Source organism: Rasamsonia emersonii (assembly GCF_000968595.1).
Source record: "Rasamsonia emersonii CBS 393.64 chromosome Unknown ctg1118621760329, whole genome shotgun sequence".
In the NCBI taxonomy this organism is placed as follows: domain Eukaryota; kingdom Fungi; phylum Ascomycota; class Eurotiomycetes; order Eurotiales; family Trichocomaceae; genus Rasamsonia; species Rasamsonia emersonii.
Window position 1 is genome coordinate 41,485 of NW_013563074.1, and position 20,543 is coordinate 62,027.

At 52.7% G+C, this 20,543-nt stretch overlaps 6 protein-coding genes across 6 annotated transcripts; 2 read left to right on the plus strand and 4 right to left on the minus strand.

Annotated features, from left to right (window-relative positions):
* Positions 1–189: 189 nt before the first annotated feature.
* On the minus strand, positions 190–890 carry T310_5822 (Ribosomal protein S13p/S18e; the record flags this gene model as incomplete). The annotated part of the gene is made up of 2 exons (XM_013471326.1): positions 190–728; positions 887–890. 2 exons carry the CDS (start codon positions 888–890, stop codon positions 190–192), a joined length of 543 nt encoding a protein of 180 aa, XP_013326780.1.
* Positions 891–1,443: 553 nt separating this feature from the next.
* Positions 1,444–3,034, minus strand: T310_5823 (uncharacterized protein; the record flags this gene model as incomplete). Its single annotated transcript, XM_013471327.1, has 4 exons — positions 1,444–1,759; positions 1,868–2,037; positions 2,121–2,575; positions 2,722–3,034. The coding sequence occupies 4 exons, from the start codon at positions 3,032–3,034 to the stop codon at positions 1,444–1,446; spliced, it is 1,254 nt and encodes a 417-aa protein (XP_013326781.1).
* Positions 3,035–3,801: 767 nt separating this feature from the next.
* T310_5824 (uncharacterized protein) lies at positions 3,802–4,833 on the plus strand (the record flags this gene model as incomplete). Its single annotated transcript, XM_013471328.1, has 1 exon — positions 3,802–4,833. The coding sequence occupies one exon, from the start codon at positions 3,802–3,804 to the stop codon at positions 4,831–4,833; it is 1,032 nt and encodes a 343-aa protein (XP_013326782.1).
* Positions 4,834–5,127: 294 nt separating this feature from the next.
* On the minus strand, positions 5,128–11,086 carry T310_5825 (MFS transporter; the record flags this gene model as incomplete). Its single annotated transcript, XM_013471329.1, has 15 exons — positions 5,128–5,442; positions 5,520–6,371; positions 6,431–6,584; positions 6,651–6,841; positions 6,902–7,002; positions 7,101–7,111; positions 7,721–7,871; positions 7,965–7,990; positions 8,101–8,157; positions 8,219–8,222; positions 8,280–8,334; positions 8,611–8,716; positions 9,100–10,499; positions 10,550–10,810; positions 10,880–11,086. The coding sequence occupies 15 exons, from the start codon at positions 11,084–11,086 to the stop codon at positions 5,128–5,130; spliced, it is 3,891 nt and encodes a 1,296-aa protein (XP_013326783.1).
* Positions 11,087–11,631: 545 nt separating this feature from the next.
* Positions 11,632–16,732, plus strand: T310_5826 (uncharacterized protein; the record flags this gene model as incomplete). The annotated part of the gene is made up of 13 exons (XM_013471330.1): positions 11,632–11,772; positions 11,831–12,049; positions 12,118–12,244; positions 12,312–12,754; positions 12,806–12,924; positions 13,004–13,041; positions 13,195–13,248; positions 13,314–13,681; positions 13,767–14,196; positions 14,357–14,758; positions 15,177–15,885; positions 15,940–16,392; positions 16,531–16,732. 13 exons carry the CDS (start codon positions 11,632–11,634, stop codon positions 16,730–16,732), a joined length of 3,705 nt encoding a protein of 1,234 aa, XP_013326784.1.
* A 198-nt stretch (positions 16,733–16,930) lies between these two features.
* T310_5827 (Oxidoreductase, zinc-binding dehydrogenase family protein) lies at positions 16,931–17,946 on the minus strand (the record flags this gene model as incomplete). Its single annotated transcript, XM_013471331.1, has 2 exons — positions 16,931–17,635; positions 17,704–17,946. 2 exons carry the CDS (start codon positions 17,944–17,946, stop codon positions 16,931–16,933), a joined length of 948 nt encoding a protein of 315 aa, XP_013326785.1.
* Positions 17,947–20,543: the final 2,597 nt, after the last annotated feature.

Here is a 20,543-nt window from a genome sequence, read left to right on the forward strand (position 1 = left end):
TGTCACATGCATATGCATGCCTCGTCTCTTCTTTTTATTTCTTCCTGACGAGACAAGTAATTTTTTCAGGTCAGATCAGATCCTTTTTTTTTCCATCCTTGACTCCCCTCTGACTGCAAACAACTTAACCTAGCCAAGCCAAAGAAAGGAAAAAAACACACAGCATAAACAAGTTTCTCCGCATATCGTTTAACCCTTCTTCTTGCTGACACCGACAGTGCGTCCGCGACGGCCGGTGGTCTTGGTGTGCTGACCACGCACACGCAGACCCCAGTAATGACGCAGACCGCGGTGGCAGCGGATCTTCTTCAGGCGCTCGAGGTCCTCGCGCAGCTTGCTGTCGACACCGTTGGAGATGACCTGGTGGTCCTTGCCGTCGTTGATGTCGCGCTGTCGGTTCAGGAACCACGTCGGGATCTTGTACTGCGTCGGGTTCTGGATGATGGTGACGATGCGCTCCAGTTCTTCCGAGGTGATCTCACCGGCGCTGCGGACAAGATCAGTCAGTCGGATGGGTTGTTTGGGTGGTTTGTTTGGGGAAGGAGGAAGGCTTCCAACGCACCGCTTGGTCAGGTCAACATCGGCCTTCTTGCAGACCAGGTTGGAGTAGCGGCGCCCGACACCCTTGATCCGGGTCAGGGCGTACATAATCTTCTGCTTGCCATCGACGTTGGTGTTGAGCAACCGCAGAATGTACTGGAAGTTCGACTTCTCGCCGGATACGAGCGCTGCAGGGAAAAATCGATGTCAGCATGTCGTTTTCATTTTTAGTTCTTTGGCAATAGTTGCAATCCGACACGTCCGACAACTTCCTCCTTAAATCACCAGGACAGAAATCCATCGGATTGGAATCTGCAACTGGGAACACATCTCAAGGGGGACATACACATGGTGGGCAATGGCGCTGCGGTATCGCCGGTGGTGCGTTGGTTGTCGACGACGAGACGAGTGCGAGCGAGAAGATGGAAGTCGAGCCTCGAGCTGTGCTACTTTCGCCTGGTCGCTAAGCAAACGAAAGGGTTGTGGGATGGGCAAGGACGCCGCTAACCAGAATCGGTATGGTGCCGTGAGGGCTCGCTTGAGATGCGCTAGGCCCGGAATGGCTGGTAAGCGAGTCGTCTCCCTTCCGCCCAATGAGATTCGTTTACCGCCGCCAGGGCTGCTTGTCATGTGGGACCTTCCTTTCATGGTTAGTTTGGGAGATTTCACTGACAGAGATAAACCTGCCGTCAGCATCTACAGAATCATGTTTGTCTGACTTTGAGCTCTCTGTCCTATTCTTCAGTAAGAGTCAATTCATGGAATACATCCATCTATCTTCTATTCCTTCGGAGCTTTATGCATCATGATTTTCCAGCTGCGAATTCTTTCCCTATCATGGACATGAGACGATAACTGACGACAGGTCAATTGTACTATATACAACATGATGACAATTCTAATCTAATCACCATCTACTTCTCGAATCTTGAATCCCATCATCTCATTCGACGGAACTGCCTTTTCATCCTTCATCTTCAACGCCGTTTCCACTCCCGCCGCCGGCACGCGGTACTCGAATCGCTTCCCCTCTCCCGGAACCTGGCCGTTGGGCAGCGGGTACGGGAACGGGAGGTACTCTGGCAACAGACCCAGTTGGACGAGCACCGTCGCCTGGTCCCAGGAGATGTGTTCGTGGTACAGCCTGTCACCGCGGATGTTGACCACGGCGGTGAATGGGATGCGCAGGTGTTTGTTCGTTGGTGGGATGCCTGGAAGGCTGTAGCAGAACAGTCATGTCAGCATGACGCTCTTGCTCTCGTATGGCATGATTGCGTGTAATCGTCGAGGGTATAAATCAGTCATAATAAGTAGATGGTATACTCACAGCCAATCAATCTCCTTTGTATGGGTTAGACTGAAGATAAACTCGTCGACAATCCGGTCGACGCCCACCGTCCGGCTGATCAGCTCCAATTCCGTGTCTTCGGGGTTGTTGAAGATGAAGTGGTTGCGGTAAAAGTTGCTCAGGGAGGTTCGTCCAATTCCGCCTGTTATCTGAAGCCGTAGATATTAGCAGGTCACATTTTTCTTAGTTGATGATCTTTCTCGATATCTACGGCGAGGTAGAGATCACTCACCGTAGGAATATGATTCACGTATGGTTCCTGCACCATCGTCCCCATGGTCTTCTCCACCGACCGATTCGCAAACTCAAACGACGTGTGCTCTTCCCAGATCTTCTCCAGATCGAAATAAGGGCCATTCATGTGCTTTTTCAGGAAAGTCAGCGTCCTCGTGTGCGCCACGCCGGCCGACGAAAGACGGAAATCTGGATGGCCGGGGACGATAAAACCTGCCGAGGTGGCTTCTGGATACGTATATATCGATTGACTGTCGCCGTCGTCATCCTGCTTCTTCTTCTGTCCTGCTGGTTTGTCGCGTTTACCGGGCAGGTGGAGGAGAGTAGGAATGCTCTCTGGCAGATTCCACTCGTCGTACGTGATGATTGCGACAATTTGTGATTGATGCGCAGCCAGAGAATCATGGAGACTTTCCCCGAATTTCGGGTTGTAATCTCTCGTCGATCCGTATACTAAGACTTGTCAGCTTCGTTCTACAACGTGTGTTCGCAGATCTGATAATTCGACGAAGAAGGACACTGAATAAAATTCAATTGAACAGAAGATACAAAAATGAAAATGAAAATGAAAATGAAAAAGGAAAATGAAAAATGCCCACCAATCAACCCAAATTTATCCTTCACATCACATTCCGGCAGCTCAACGAGCGCATCCAACCCTCTCTTGAACGCGATAGCAAGATCTTCATCATGTCCAGTAATCTGAACAACGGCATACCCTTCCTCAGCCCATTTCTGCCGCGGATCCGGATCTAGCGTCTCGTTTCTCGACTTGTACTCTTCGTAGTCGGCCGGCAGGACGAGGAGCAGTCCCGGTCCATGGCCGCGGCGGGAGAGCGGGGGCTGGAGAGTGATGTTTGGCGCCAGTGTCACGGCAGCGGCTGACGGGAGGGGGACGGGCGTTTCGTCCATGGGCTTATATGTTGTTAAGATTGACTTTTATCTTGTTTTGGGGGATTCTATATGAGATCTGTGTTTGTCTGATATTACTTTATGTTTGTACTTGAAATTGAATGAATGGGGTTAGATTATGCTTTTTATAATTGGCTGTTTTGGTAATCAAACCCCGCTTCTGGCAATATATATATATATTTATCTTCTCCGCATAGGAGAGTTAATTATAGGACTACCTAGATTCCCCTCACTGTTGGCATAATTGTTGCCCAGGCAGATGATATCGAAACGAATCTACGGAGTAATGTATGCAAGTAGGCCAAGTTTAATTAAAATGAACCCTCTGTTTCGGAGAATAGAACGTCATACACAATCCGTTTCTTTATTTTATACCTTCCTCTTTTAATTAAGTAAAGTTTTTGATTTATATAGCAAGCATCTCTAAAGATTAGGTTGTTCTTCAACCATGGAACCAATGCAGAGCTGAGTGAGTGTTGTATTTTATTTCGATCCAAACGGGACGCCTGCAGCTCTGCACGTGACCGAGCTTCCCCCGGCCCAGTTTGTTGCAGAGCTTCTCCAAGTTCTCTTGAGTGAATCCTCACTCTTGCCCACAACTCTTGTCCATTGTGGACTCGCCTCAGCTAGGAGGCACCGTCCTCCGTCTCCATTCGAGTTTTGTCGCGCTCTCAGCTGCAGTTTTCCAGACATCTTGCTTCTTCCCTCGCAGTTTTAACCTCGTCCGCCTTGGCTACATACATTGCTTGCAACTGGCGACTTGAACCATGAATGCACAGATTTTTGAAGCGCTCGACGGGCTCGAAAGCAAACTCAGCGCCCTACTGTCGTCTCTGACGACCTCCCCAACAGCGGCCAGCGCGCCCGCTGCGGCGGCCGCCCTTCTCGAGGCAGACGACGCGGTCTCGTCCGCGCTGGACACCCTGCGCACCCACCAGGCAAACTACGCCAAGATCTTACGACTACGCGCTGAGGCAGAAAGCCTAGAGGAGCGGATCAAGAGCACCGTACGCGACATTGCGGGAATTGGGAAGGAGATCGCGGTCACGACTGGCGACGACGACGACGACGACGATGATGCAAGCGACACGGAGACGGACACTGAGAGTGAAGATGAAGATGAGCGCGACGAAAATTTAATGACAGATGGACGAGGCGAGCAACAGGGCCGTCGGAGGCATGGCCGCAAAAAACGGAAAGAGGTGGATTACAGACTCCTACTCGACTTTGCCCGCAGGATCAGCAAGTACAACAAGCAGGCGGCTGCCGACGCTGCTGCGGGCGTCGGTGCTCGTCCGATCAAGAAGCTTCAGAAGGATGGAGATACAGAGATGACGGACGTCAATGGCGACGCGCACGCGACTGGGCCCGGTCCACACGAAGGTCCGGACGAACCTGTCCCCTCCGTCACCAAGGAAGCAGCCAAGTGGCTCGACGAATCGGCAGACCAGGCACGCCAGGTGTACATGATTCCCTATCCGAGCGAGGACCGGATCCGAATGGGCGTGATGGGACAGCTACAGATGGCAGCAGCAGAGAGACAGATAGACCCCGAGAAGGAGGCTGAGAGGATGGTGCGGGAAGCTGAGGGAATTGCGCTTGCTGGAGACATTCCCGAGCAGATTGGGCCAGATCAGCAGTTGGCTGATGAGGCAGCCAGGGCGGCGGCCGAGGCTGGCTCAACTGTCATGGAGGGAGCGCCAGAACCAGGCGGTAGAGTCATGAGGCCGGCTCCAGCACCGAAACCAAGGGCCAAGCTTGATCTGGACCTTTACGACCCGGATGATGACGATATATGATGAAGTGTCATAATCGGGCGCTGTAATAGAGGGCTGAAAGGAATGAGAAGCTCTAGCTTCTAATGATCTATGCTCGAAACCCGACAGGCGGCAATTGCTCATCTAGGATAACTTATGGAACCTAGCAGAACTACCTTGAATATTACAGAAATTGCTCCAGAAGACAAATCTTGGGTGTTCACACATCATCGACGTGTCTCTGTGCATTCACGAGGACATATAGTCAAGCTCCGGGCGGAGGCTAGTGCCCAGAAACACGGAATCATTTTAATGCATACGCTGCGCCTTACGTCCTTACATATTATGCACCTCTGACCTGGAAGTCCACTTCCTGCAACGCTTGCCAAAGAAATAGAACGGGATGCCGAACAGACACCACAGCACGAGCAGACACATATTCATCATGATCGGGGGCACGTATCCGGCCTGCTCGATCCAGGGCGTGATGAACTTGCTGAACCCGTACCCCCAGAGGTTCTTGTTGACGGTGATGGCGACGAAGATGGACCCCGCGACGGGCTTGTAGCTGTCGACGGCGTACGTGCTGGCGATGGCGGGGATAGCGGCCACCTGGACGCCGGCTGCGGTGTAGCCGATGATGACAATTGCCTGGAGAAGATGCATCGGCATGGATCAGCTCAGTATTTCCAAGAGTCAAAGGGGGGTAGGGGATTGTTTGTTCTTACCTTCCAGTCCCATTTGTACTGATACCCAAAGGCGACGACAAAATTCCCCAGGATGGCAATGGCCACGTAGGGGATCATGGCCGGCAGTCGCATCTCCGGCTCTCGGATGCCGCGGTTCTTCTTGGTCGCCCGCATCGAGACCCAGTCGGACAGGGGCCCGTTGGTGGCCAGCCCGATGAAGGCGCCGATCAGGATGGCGAAGTTGGTGAAGCCGATGGACTGGCTGGACCAGTTGTAGGGCGGCGCGGCAAAGGCCTCGCTTTGCGTCAGGTTGATGGTCAGGAAGCAGCTGGCCGACCACGAGACGACGAAGGCTGACCACTCGACGATCGGGTAGAGGTGGAGCTTCCACGGCACCCAGAAGGTGAGGAACAGTGTCTGGAGAGGCTGTGGCGATGTCTGCCAGAGGTGGAATTGCCGCTTGGAAGGGTATCCGCGGTGGAGGAAGGGGTCCTGCACGACATGCTCCTCATGGACCACCAGATTTTCCTGTCTCGCCTCTGAAGACTGCTTCTCATGCTGTACTACTTCGTCCGGCGGCGTTCCTTGATGGATGTCCTTCGGATGGACCCGATGCCACTTGGTTTCCGGGAAGAAGAAGATTAGCAGCACGATGACGGCCGCAAGCATAGCGACATTGAGCCACCAGAAACTGCGCCAGCCGACGTGGAATGCCATGGGGCCTGAGATTATGGGGCCGACCTGTTGCGGAGGGTTAGGTGTGTTTACTCGTTTTGTCTTATGACTCGTCCTCACCATGAGAGAGCCGAAATAGAATGTGAAGTAGAGCGTGTTGTAGGCGCCTCGCTCGTGCAGAAACTGCGTGTCTGCGATGACTTGCGGTTGGATGCTCTAGCAGGCCATCAGCCAGGAGATTCTGCTGAAGGATGATTTTTTTTGTCAAGGCATACCTCTGCCGGACCGGCACCGAAGCCGTTCAAGACACAAGCCCCCATGAAGCTGCCGTACGTGGTCGCTTTGGCGCGCCAGATATTGGCCGCCAGGCAGATGATACTCGAGAAGATCAAGACAGGCCTTCTACCCAAGGTCTGTGAGAGCGGGACCCTTCAATGTCGTCTATCAGCGGCTGTCTTGAATAGAGTTGCAAGACAAGAGGATGAGGATGCACACCAGAAGAAATTGCTAAAGCCAAGAACGAGAATGCACACGCCAGTTAATTGCACCACAGACGCCAAATCACTATCAAACGCCTCCATGAGATTGGGAAACATGGGCGCGAGGGCCAGGGGCCCGAAACCCTGGATAAAGGAGACCGCGGTGGCGAGGGCAATGGTGCTGAACTTCCAATACCGGTTCCAATTCTGCTTCTCTCATATCAGCGGACGAACGCCATGATGAAGGGTGGAGGGAACCGTACATACAAGAGGATCATGCGGGTCGTTGGACGGCTGGGGCACAAGCACATCGTCGGACTTGGCGGACGACTTGACGAAATGATGCGACCCGACGTCGGTCATGATCTCTGTGCCCGGGTAGATTTTTGTGCCTAGCTCATTTTCGAGTCTGACGCAGTCAGGAGGGACATCCGCATTACTTGCGCAGGTTGTTTGTCGCACTTACTGTCGGAGTGTCTGAAGATAGTATTACATCAACAGTCAGAAAATGTCATCACTAGATAATAGCTAGATAGCTACCTAGCTAGTAGGACAGGATGGACAGGCAAGAACTTGCCGTTTCGTCATAGTTCATCTCCATCTTGACAGATGTCGACCAGTAAGTAGGTAATTGAATCAATTGAAATCTCGCAATCGATACAAACAGAGCGAAGCGCAATTCTCGTCAGGTGTAATAATCCAAAAAGAAAGGAAAGACGAATGGAAGAGAATAAGAGAGGAGGGGCGGCGGGGAGAACAAGCGCCTTTATCGGGGAGGATTTTCTTCTTTGTCTTGCTGATGGTAGGTAACACTGCATGCTAGCGGATCGATTCATTCGGTCTACGGAATAAATGAAAATAGATTTGACTGTCGTTCCTTGAATGAATATACTAAGCCAAATCAAACCAACTAGTAAACTTGTACAAGAGAGCTGTGATAGTGCCTGTACTACGAGTAATTGGCCCATCTATTTATTGTACTCCGTATGGATGGGCACCTGTATTGAAGTTTGTTCATGGTTACCCCAAGTACTCTGCACTCTGATACTGCACTCTGACTCTGTAATCTGTCTCTGTACTCTGTACCCTGACATCTGTACGGAGTACTCTGTGCTGTACTCTGCCCCAGTGGATCCACTTCCCCAGACCCCGGATTTCTTCCCTCTCAGAGTCTCCACACTCTCCACATTCTTACTTCCTCCCCACTTTTTTTCTCCGCTTTCCCTACAAACTAGACCTAAGTACGGTACCACGGAGTATTTACTCCGTCCTACTGGAGTGACATCCGCGGCACATCAACGGCTATCCGCCTACACTACTCCGTACATACAGCGGGACAATTCCGCCTTTTCTGTCCTATCCTGTTCAAGCAGTTGGGGTAATGAGACTAATATAATATCCAGTCCAGTCCGGCAGTGGGATGCGGCAATCTCGACATCCATACAGTACATGTCGTATGCACCTACCTAGGTAGGAGGTAGGTAGGTAGTAGGTAGGTAGGTGCAATATTAGAGTTAGAAGAGCTATGCTGGAATGAATGGGTAATAATTCACTACATATTAAACCACCTATCTAACTACATACCTAACTGGGTAGGCATCTAGGAGTAGCTACCTACCTGCCTACTTAGAGAAACAACTCTTACCAGCAGATCGTAGACCTCGTTTCCGTTGGAGGGTCGTTACCTCTGTTTCCTCGGACTATGGATTGACATGCTTGACGTGAATTAACTAATTTCAGGGACTCATATTAATATATTCGTGTGAATCTATGTCATGTGGATATAGGAAATAGTCTAATATTCGTCCCTGATTCGTTTGAACAGAAGGTCAATTAACTAGACTTGCTGCTCTTTTCCATCCTACAGGCAACCAACCAGTTTCAAGAATCAAGATTGAATTCACTTTTCAAGTCTAATTTTTTTGTTTTTCCTTTTCGACTTTGCTTGGACGAATGCGAGGATTTTTTTTACGTACGTTCGACAGAATGGCCAGTTTTTTCATTTGTTGTAACTTTTCCTTTTTTTTTTCCCAGTCTCGTCTTTTAATGAATATGGACCAATTTCTAGAAACATTATCTAGCCTAGCATTTAGTATACTTCGTCTATTCTAGGTCCTACCCTGGGATACCGTTCATTGGAAGATATTCTCTGCACCTTGGCAGGAGAAGATGCTTGTTTCTCTATGACGAACTACTTCATGGCTTATTTAATGGCTACTTATACTCCGTATATTCTAGTGTTGAAGTTCGCAGGAGAGACTTCTTACAAGAACACTGAGAAGAACATTGAGATACGTCTGATGTTTAGGACATAGGTATCTGTCTTCCACCACTTCTGGAGATCTTGCTGCTGATGTTTATGTAGACTGCAATTGAACAAGCGGTATTAGGGCTGCCGCTCCTGCATTTGTGTCGTACTGACAACTCGCAGATGTGTTTCCAAGCGTATATTGTCAGTTGCTCACTTCTTTGGAACCCACAGACTCTGCGAGTTACAGTACGCCCTGAGCCCATTTAACCCCCATTCAGTCCCAATCCCACTCCATTTGTGTCCCCCAAACGGCACTCCTGGAGCCACATCGAAGTGAGAGTTGACCCAGACACTCCCCGACTCCAGCCTTCGGGCCATCCGCGTCGCACGGTCAATGTCCTTGCTCCAGACCGACGAGCCCAGCCCCATCATGGTGTCGTTTGCGCGTGCAATGACATCGTCCTCATCCGACCACTTCAGCAGCGGGACAATCGGGCCAAAGGGCTCCTCAGTCACCACGCGCGACTTCTCTGGCGGATTGTCGATGATGGTAGGCGTGATGAAGTATCCCTTAGACTCCTCGATCTTCCCGCCCAGCACCGGGTTCAGTCCCTCGGTGGTGATCGTCGTGAACAGGTCTTTCACTTTCTCGTACTGCATTTCGTTCTGGACGGGGCCGAAGAACACGTCTGGCTCGGTGCCTTCGCCGGTCTTTAGGGTTTGCGTGTATTTGACCAAGGCGTCCCGGAATTGGTCGTAGATTTTCTCGTGGACGTAGAGACGCTTGATCATCATGCAGATCTGCGCCGAGCAGTAGAAGCAGAGAGTCGCCACCTTCGGTATAATCTCGTCAATGTCGACGTCGTCGCAGATGATGGCCGGGTCATTCCCCCCCAGTTCCAGCGTCACTCGCTTCAGAGTGGGCGCGCAGCTGGCCATGACTTTCTTTCCGGTGGCTGACGACCCCGTGAAGCTGACATAGCCGATGCCAGGATGGGCAGTCATCATCGGCCCCAGATCTTCATCCCCGCTGAGCACCTGCAGGACGCCCGGGGGAAAGAACCGCGTGCCCAGCTCTCCCAGTTTGAGGTTGCAGTAGGGAGTGTACGGCGAGGGCTTGATTATGATGACGTTGCCGGTGGACAGCGCGGGGGCGATCTTCCCACAGCACAGCAGAATGGGATAGTTCCAGGGGATAATGCCGCAGGCGACCCCGATCGGAGTGTACCGCTGGATCACCTGGACATCGTCCTTGTCCTGGATGACCTCCTCGGGGATGGCCATGGTCGGGATCGTGCGCAGCCACTCGACCGCCATGCTGATTTCGTGGTACGACTGCGCGAGCGGCTTGCCTTGCTCCATCGACAGGAGTCGCGCAAAGTCGTCCTTGTTCTCGTCCAGCGCGTTGCCAAAGGCGATGATGGCCGCGCGACGCTCTTCCAGAGGCACCTGGGACCACTGCCGGAACGCCTTCTGGGCGGCGTTGACGGCGCGGTCCAGGTCCTGCTGGGTGGAAACTGGCACCTCGGGGTTGGGCTGGCGGTTGGCAGGGTTGATGCCGTGGCGAGTGCGCGCGGTGGTGGTCAATTCATTGTTGATGACATTGCGGAAGGTCTGCATCTGTTAGCTGTCGATTGAAGAAGACATGTACTTGGTCGACGTACCGTAAAGTCCAGGCGGGCAGAATGCCCGTTTTGTCCGTTCACGTGCATGGCGAAAGAAGAAAGGAATTGACTGCTGTATGTCTGGATGTGATGAAAGAGAAGGTAGTTGAAGAAGGATGAATTGCTGTCACTGTCGATGCTGGGAGGAGGCTGTATCAGCTCATCCCTGCCACCACTAAAATCGACGGTGACAGCCTGCTTGTGACACGAACACGAGAAAGTATTGGGGAATCTCCACATCGAGCAGGGGTCATATCCAGTCTGCCTAGAGACCGCATATTGTTGTGTTTAATGTACGGAATACTCCGTACATGTACTGTACGTACCTACATGTCCCTTCCTGTCTGAGATGAAGTATATCGACCAAATATCGACTAACAGCGACACTAAATCGATCCGCCACTCCGGGCAAACGGCTTCTCTTCGCTGGGCGTGATGAATGCTATCTTTATTTCCTGTTCCCAGGGCTTGCGGCGCAGCACTCCTTCTCCACATCCAATCCCCGATTCCAATTCCTCCATACTCCGTACAATCCATGCTTAATAGTCGGCGGCGCAGCACGGAGTGGCTGGCGGATGCATTACCCCTTGACCTGGCCTGACGACTAAGTCCAGATTAAGTTGAGACGGACAGCGCCTTCGTCAGCGTTGATGGGGATCTTTGGCATGTTGGACGGTGACTGACTCAGTTGCGACAGCGGTCATTGTATGTACAGACTCGTATCTTTCTTTCTTGTCATTATTAGGGAACCAGGGTATCTAGCAGCTGGCACAGCTAGCTCCAAGCTGACAGCTGTCAGACCGTGCTCTAACATGTACCCTTGAGTTAGAACTTCCTCAGCTCGGTTAGGAACTGGAGAGATCCATGTCACTAATGTTATAGACCAGTATCGTCTTAATATTGTATTCGAGACCTGGCTTGCTTCTGGAGACAGCAATGCCCCTGCCCAGCGACCCATATCCATGTATGTACAGAGTATATACTGTACAGAAATTTGACATTTGTCTATGGTTTGAACTGTTCGTCTGTTCTTCTCATCAATCGTTTTTCGCCAATCCCTCCTCGTCTGACGGCTGGCACTCATGGAGGAAAACTTTGTCGCCGAGGCCTGGAGCCTGCTGGCAATTGCCCTGGTGATGATCGGCCTGCGCATATACGCCCGACTTCTGGTCAACGGATACCGCCATCTCAAGCTAGATGATGCTCTCATGGTCCTGGCTGGGGTAAGTAATCTCACGCTTTCTCATTTCATGGCCAGTCGTGACGAACTGACGGGACCAGCTCCTTTATACCGCTGAGACGCTACATTGTCGGCGCCTACTGGCAGGGACTGGCCAACAACAACATGACCGACGAGCAGCGCGCGTCGCTCGATCCGCACTCAGAGGAATGGCATCTGCGCGTGAACGGCTCCAAGACGCAACTGCTGGGATGGCTTGTGTATACAGTGCTGCTGTGGACGCTGAAGTCGTGCTGGATCATCTACTACTCGAGGCTGACGTATGACGACCAAATGGAATGGCTGGTAACTCGCATTCTTGTTGACTGCTTCCAGCGAGGGCATCAAGAACATGCCGACTCGAATTCGGATCGGATACGTCGTGCTGCTGTTCACCTTTCTCGCGACCTTCTTCGCCATCCTGTTCGGCTGTTTCCCCGTGCAGAAACACTGGCAAATCAATCCGGACCCAGGGCGTATGCCAGCGCTGTCAGCCATTTCTGAGAAGATGAAGAAGTGTGCTTGCTAACTGAATGTTTCCAGCGCACTGCTACCCAGCCAACTCCATTATCCATCTCGCTGTCTTGCTCTCGCTGAACATCTCCACCGACTTGTACCTCATGTCCATTCCGCTGCCGGTGAGTGCGAACCTGATGCTTAAGAACCATAGTCCACTGACCAGGCCAGATGATCTGGAAATCACGGCTTCCGACCCGCAAGAAAACAGTCTTGCTGGCAACGTTTGGCGGAGGCTTTCTGGTCATGGTGTTTTGCACGACCATTCTCACCGTGAGTACATCCACAACACACACCAATTGATTGTATTGTGTCTGATGCATGGCGTAAACAGTCCGGCGCACAAGGCCCCGAACAAGCCGGCCGCTGGTCCTGTCGCGAATCCTTCGCTGCCGTCATCGTCGGCAACATGCCCATGGTCTACCCGCTGCTGCAACGCTGGTTCCACCGACTGCGGAAGGGCTGCTCTCGTACGGGGGGAGAGTCATCGGGGAGCAATCTGCAGCTGAGCTCGCGCGTAGCCAGCTCAAAATCCAAAACGAAGAGCAGCGACAGGAAACGCTTCCAGCACCCGCTCAGCATTCCCAACGACACGGCGTGGGGGAGCGACGGAAATGTCTATAACAGAATCTACAGTCTAGTGAGTAGTTTGGCAAATTCCCTCCTTGATAGGTATGAGATCTTAATTTATAGTTTCTTTCACTTAAAATAGGTCATAGCTTGAAGTCTATCTCGTTAAGTATTGAGACCTATAATGGTACGGAATTATTTATTTCCTAGCTTAGACTTAGGGCACATTTTCCTCCCGAAAAGGTTGTCTTAGTCTTCCTCATTTGCGTATATCAAGGCGTCGTTCCTAGTGGCTACTCGTTCTTCGTTACTCTTTTAACTGCGGTACGATACGATACAGCTCTGATTGATAATGATGAACTTATATCTGATATAGCTGAGATCCACTCTATAAGTATTTAGACACAGCATCTAGTATATAAAGTCTTTCCCAGCCGGGTTTATGCTAACTCATTCAAGCTGCAACGACTTCCTCGCCGTCTCGTACGCAAGATCAATATCCTCCGTCCACACCCAGTTCATTCGATCCTTCAAGCTGTCCCTCACCAAGGGCAGACACTCGTCGTACGACTTGCCCGCCATCTCCCGCGTTTGCATCTCGTAGACCTGACCCGCCTGCCGGGCTGTCGCTTGGGCCCTCTGCGCGCGAGGGAGACGCACGGCTTGGTACAGCTGCATCCAGCTCTCCAGAGACGACCGCTCCGGCGAGCTCAGGTAGTCGTGCAGCGCTCGTCCGAGGATGTATCCGTCTTCGATGGCCTGGCCTGCTCCGGCGCCTGGACAGAATCCCATCAGCTGGCGGAGGGTCCATGGATCAACAATGGCGAGTTCTTCCTACCTTGATGAGGGAGCATCTGCACGGCTAACTCGTTAATATACTCGATACAACCGTAACAGTAACTCAAAGGATAGGTATATACTCACCGCATGAGCAGCATCGCCCATCAAAACCACCTTGCCTCCAGCAAACACCCACCGGTCCAACGGCTCGCGATCATTCAACACCCACTTAGACGGATTCTCCGGCATGAGCGAAATAATCCGTCTGACCGTCCCGTCGAACGATTCAAAATCCCTCGCAAGGTCCTCGCGGTGCCCTGTGGCCGTCCAGCTCTCCTTCAGCCCGCCCAGGGCGCTTTCGTCCGTCGTGACAAAAGCCACGATGTTCAGGAGCGTGTTCCTGCTGATGGGAAACACGAGGAAATGCTTGTCCGGCCCCAGCCAGCTGGTGGAATAGCTGGGGAAGGGCCACCAGGACTGCAACTCGGAAATGGATACCAGTCCCCGATACGCAATCCGGCCGCTGTAGCGAGGGTGGTCGGCGCTGAACTGGCTGCGCAGGGTCGAATGGATGCCGTCGCAGCCCACGACGAGGTCGGCTGATGCTTCAGTGCCGTCGCGGAATTTCAGCGTCACATCGGTTCCGTTGTCCTAGTTGGAGTGAATATATGTAGGCATTTATGCACTATGTCTGTCTGTCTGTACTTACTACGACTTCATAGCACTGCTTACTCGTATGCAGCGTCGCAGCTCTCCTCCGCTCAATCTCGTCGACCAGCAACGAGAGAAACTCCGCGCGATGCACCGGACACTGCCTGACCCTCCCTCGATCGTTGACGGGCACCGTGATGATCTCCGCGCCGGTATCATACCGCCGAAACGAGATCCAGACGCCGTTGCGATGTCCGGCTATCTCGTTGACCGCGTCGCCGATGCCGATCCGATGGAGGAGTTTGGTTGCGTTGATGCCGATGCCGACGCCAGCCCCGATCTCCTTGTACTGCGACGCCTGCTCGTAGACGTCGATGTGGATGCTGCCGTTAGGGCAGAGGTGGTGCAGCGAGAGGGCTGCGCAGAGCCCGCCAATGCCTCCGCCGATGATGGCGATACGGAATGCTGCCATAGTAAGTATACAGTGTCAGTCTTTGCAACCGTTCAATTGCGATTCTTAAGCACACCTTTGCTCTCTTCTTTCCATTTTTCTTATTTCCCTATTAACTATAGCTGTCATACAATATATACATCCATCTATGTGTATCTGTGGAGCAGACTATAGAATTCCCGGGGAGATAACAGCCCTATCGCCCCGGCATTTCCGGCCCTCCCCGGGCTGCAGAAATACATCGAGCAGATTATATCCATCGACCAGACTCCGGGACAGGCCAGAGAGAGCGGGGATAATAGCTAAGCCTCGGGAGAACATTTAGGGATCGCCGTTTTGTGACGTTGGGGCTTGGAGGACGGTATTTAAGACCCCGCTCAACTCCCCGCAGCGGGTCTGTATATTCGTAATCATACTGTCTACAAGTAAACCTGATATAGTGATATCTGCAGATAACGTCATCATGAAAGGCAAAATCGCTCTCGAGGAATGCTGGGCCATTCCGGAGAACTTTGACGTCTTCAATCCCGCCGCGTTTGCCGGCAAGGGCGTCATCGGCGATGACCTCCAGGCCAACCTCCTCGACGTCCACGGCCAGCGCCTGCAGCAGATGGACGAGAATGGCGTCGACTTCATGATCCTCTCGCTGAACGCCCCCGGCGTGCAGAACGTCACCGACCCCGCTGCCGCCGAGAAGCTGGCTGCGCTGGCCAACGACCGGCTGGAGGCAGAGGTGCTCAAGAACCCGAAACGCTTCGCCGCCTTTGCGGCGTTGAGCATGCACGACCCCGTGCAGGCCGGCCGGGAGCTGGAGCGGTGCATGACGCAGAAAAAGGGCTTCGTAGGGGCCATGATCAACGATTTCCAGAGCAGCGGGCCCGACGGCAACACGATGCTCTTCTACGACGACCCCAAGTACGACGCCTTCTGGAAGGTGGCTAACGACCTCAAGGCGCCTGTTTATCTCCATCCGCGGACGTCCAGCCCGCTGATCAGGGAGCTGATGTGGAAGGGGAGGCCGTGGCTCGACTATTCGGCCCTGGGATACGCCAATCGGTTGAACATGCATGTGCTGGGGATCATCACGGGGGGCGTGCTGGATCGGTTTCCGGATCTGAAGATCATTATCGGGCATATGGGCGAGCACATGTAAGTCCCTCTCTAAGTAGAAACAGGTATATCAATAACTGAGGCACTCTCCAGCCCGTACGACCTCTACCGGATCGACCACAAGCTCGACCGGGCCCGTTTCCCCAACATGCCCATGCGCAAGGACCGTCTGGTCCGGGACTACTTCGGCTCGCAGGTCTTCATCACCACGTCGGGCCACTTCAGCACGCCGGCGCTGCAGTGCGCCATGACCGAGATCGGCGCACGCTCGATCCTGTTCTCCATCGACTACCCGTTCGAGTCGATCCCCAACGGTTGCGTCTGGTGGGATGAGCATGTCAGCGCCGTCGTGAACCAGCGCGACTATGTCGATATGGGCCGCAACAATGCCCTCAGGTTGTTCCCCCGTCTGACGGATCCGGAGGGCATCCATGGCCTGAAGGAGATGACGCCGACGGAGTGTGAGGTCGGGGGTTTGAAGACGGCGGAGGGTGAGGTCACGTATGGCCTGTATAATAAGGATTGGAGCAGGAGGGGGAGGAAGCAGTACGTGTAGGTCGATGCTGATGATGTGTATGCCTGATATTCTGTGAATATGACCGTACGTATTGAACGATTTTTCAATCGACTCCATAGTCCTGTTAATAGGATAATTAAAATCAATACTGTAGCGTACTATATTAGTTCTCACTTCAGCGAGAATAATCATAAATGTGCCACGGAAAGTGCCCCAAAAAAGGGTATTAACCCTAGTGTCGTCAGCCCTAACTCTAGGAGAACGAATAAGATGCCATCTGCAAAACGATTAAGAATCACCATTATAGAAATCTTGATAAAAGAAACAAGAAGAAATGTAACTCTAGTTGCTGATATAAACTCAATTTAGTATTGATAATAACTGACAGACTGGTTCTCATACCTATCATTTAGAGATCGTTGTAGAATACTCCTGTGCGCTATTTCCTCTTCTGTATAAATCGTAGGCCATGCAGATTCTAGTATCATTGATTAGTCATGTTTATTCAGAGATATTCTACCTCTTATCTTCATATGCACATACGTAGACAGATACAATCCCTCCAGGTTATAAGCTGACGACCACCTTCCTCGCAGACACACCCTTCTTGTTCAGGTCCATTCCCTCCTGCACATGTTCCAGTTCCTTGCCAACGACCAGCGGCTCCGGAGCAGCGGCATACTTGCCCTCTGCCAGCGCCTGCGGCAGGAAATCCCGGGAGATGGACAGACCGAACTCGACGTCGGTGATGGCGACGACAGCATAGATCCCTTTGGCAGAGATGCCGCTGGGCAAGTCCTTCGGCACGGAGAGCACCGTTGCGATGAAGTGCTCGCCCCCTAGCCGCGTCAGTACGTCCAAGGTGGGGTGGAACACGCCGACGGCATCGTAAGCACCAGCCAGCTTTTTGCCCTTCAGGGCCGTCACCAGGTCGTCGACTACGGTCGGACTGTTGTAGTCAAACGCTTCGCTGGCTCCGAGTTTCTTGACATAGTCGAAGTTCCTTGGTGAGGCGGTGGTGATGACCTCGTAGCCGGCATGGACCGCCAGCTGGATGGCGTTGCTGCCAACACTGGACGCGCCGCCCCAGACGAGGAGTGTCTGGCCCGTGGGCTTGTGGCTGGGGATAGATGGACGCTGCAGATTCAGAAAATCTTTGTGAAACAGGCCCACGGCGGCGGTCGACAGCCCCAAGGGCAAGACAGAAGCGGCCTCGTAGGACAGGCTGCTGGGGATGGGCGAGACGACGTGTTCCGGCACGACAGTGTAGAGCTGGAACGCGCTGGCGCTGTTTGTTTGGATGCCAGGTTGGTGGCGTGCGCAAGCACGCGATCGCCCACGGAGAAGCGCGTTACAGCGCTCCCGACCTCGACGACTTCGCCGGCGACGTCCTGGCCCAGGATGTTGGGATAGTTCTGGGGGAAAATGGCCAGATACTGCAGCTTCCAATCGACCGGATTGATGGCAACTGCGCCGTTCTTGATCACCACCTCATTCTCGCGCGGAGGCGTGTACGGGGCTGGACCGATCTCGAGGGGGGTCTTTTTTTCGGCAGTGAGCCAGGCGGCGGAGTTGGTTGGCATGATGCTTTTCCTTTTTCCTTTCTTAGTGTTCCTTTTTAAGGACCGCTTTTCTTTCGTTTATTCTCGTCGTCCAGCTGATAGGATGGATTGAGGAGCATCACTCAGGGAGCATTTCAGGTATAAATAGATGGATTTGAAATTGCGTCAAGAATCGCGCCATCGTCCTGAGTAATGGCTCTTTAAGTCCTACATCCAAGGCGGCTCGCCGAAGGTGTTCCTGATGTAAGGAGACCCCACCCAATAACAATGGTCCAATCTGTCAGCAGTTCGGATGTCGTTCGATGAATTCTGTCCCCTGCCCAGGGGATTTCACCACCGATGATTTTGGTCTGAAAAGATAACACAGCTAGTAAACCAACGGCATCGTTAAGTCCGAAAGAAAATCACTCCGTATTATCTCCGCCGCTAATAAGATGGATCTTGGTTGAGGTAAATTGAAGACAGCCATAATTCACCTGGCAGCTCATTATTATTAATGATCCAGAACTGGACGGGATTAGAAATCATCCACCTACTGCCATTACTGTGTCTCTCGACGAAACTGGCCTACTGGCGTCAGAAGGCATTGAATAAGATTGTGGGGAAAGATAGAAGCCTTGCAGGACCAAATCAACAATCTTATCTGGCATTCAATGGAGAATGCCTGAGCTGATGAACCAAGCAGCGAGAGAAATGGTTCTTCGTGACGTTGCTGGAAGACGGACAGAGATGCAGTCACGAGTCTGGTCAGGTGACAGACTCAACAGACGTCGCTCGAAGAGCTCTGTTTACTTGTCTACGATCGAGTTTTCTCCATTCGCTGATCAACTAATCTATTCCAACCCTTAACAATGTCTAGGGCCAAGGATGTGACCTCCGCTTAATCCTACAGGATAAGAAATTCTGCTGACTCCTACAGATTACGATATTCTGCTGCTCAGACTGGTTACCTTCCAGTGAGCCTTCTCTCGTCATTCTCTACCACGCAGATTCAACCTGTGGCGAAGATGCTTGACCGCTAGCCTAATGGCGACTGCTCATCAATGATGCTGATGCTGATACTGCCCAGATGAGACCTAGAAACGAAACGAATGGGCATCTGCAGTGACCATGTCCTCCGTCGCCCATGTTGATATCCTGCCGGCTGGGACATTCCTAACCACTACTATCAGTCTTTCTTGCCCACGATCTACTGGTCCGCAACTCGCCGGCTTTCCTCCCACACATCTGTCCCACGGCCCCGGTCCCGGCGATGGGCGCTCTGTGGATGCTTTTGCGCCTGCTGTGGAGCTGTGTCCTCGCGGAACTACCTCCCGCGACAGCATTCACTAGAAGCTTTCTGGAGACGGTGGATCTGACGTCAAAACGCATCGGCATGGGGAAAATGCAATGACGACCATTTGGAGTCCCCGCAATGCTCTCCGTTCGTCTTGCCCCTGGTCGCGACTATTAATTGTTATCTGCCATTGTCGGCCCTCCACCCTCGACCCTCGTCTTTGCCTCTGCTTCGTGGAGCATGGATGTCTTACTAGACGGAGTCTTCTACTTGTTACTTCATTGTTCATATACTTGATCTTGGCACTCATCTCTCATCATGTGTCGCAGCGCATCCGACGGCTCTGCTAATCGTGCAAAACCTGATGACAATACGAATCCTAGCAATACGAATCCTGACGGCGCTGCCAACCCTAGCAGTTCTAACAACCCCGATGGTCCTGCTCCCGACGGCCCTGCTAACCAACCTGGGACTGCGTCAGATGCCGAAAAAACAGGAGAGCGCGGATCGTCGACGGTCCGCCGACGGCGCAGCAACAGCAACATCGAGCCACGATGAGAAGAGACGTTCTGACGGCAAGATCATCATCACCGAGTCGGACGTCTACGACAAGTTGGGGTTCTCGTACCCCTTTTGGAAAAAATGGCTCATCATCTCCGTCATCTTTTTCGTCCAAGTGTCGATGAATTGGAACGCCAGTTTCTACGCCAACGTCGTGCCCTTGCTGGAAAAGCGCTTTCCGATCGATCAACAGGCTGCTCGCGTCGGGCAGATGATCTTCCTGGTTGCCTATGCCTTTGGAAGCGAGCTGTGGGCGCCGTGGAGCGAGGAGATCGGACGCTGGCCCACCCTGCAGCTCAGCCTGTTGCTGGTCAACATCTGGCAGATCCCCTGCGCCGTCGCTCCCAACTTCGCGACCATTGTCGTCTGTCGGTTTCTAGGCGGCATCTCGTCGGCGGGTGGATCGGTGACGCTCGGTATGGTGGCTGACATGTGGGAGCCAGACGATCAGCAGTTTGCAGTGGCCTTTATTGTGCTCTCCTCGGTGGCTGGATCGGCCTTTGCCCCGATTGCCGGCGGTCCGGTGGGTGAATATCTGAGCTGGCACTGGAACTTTTGGATCCAGCTCATCATCGGCGGATCGGCCCAAGCGTGCCACTTCTTCGTCCCGGAGACGAGATGTAGTATCCTGGTCACCAGGGAAGCCAAGAGGCGACGCAAGCAAGGCGAAAACGTATGGAGTCCAGGAGAACTGGATGACCGACATTTCTCGATGCGACCAATCCTGGTGATCTGGGCGCGTCCGTTCATCATGTTCGTGCGAGAGCCCATCGTTCTCTGG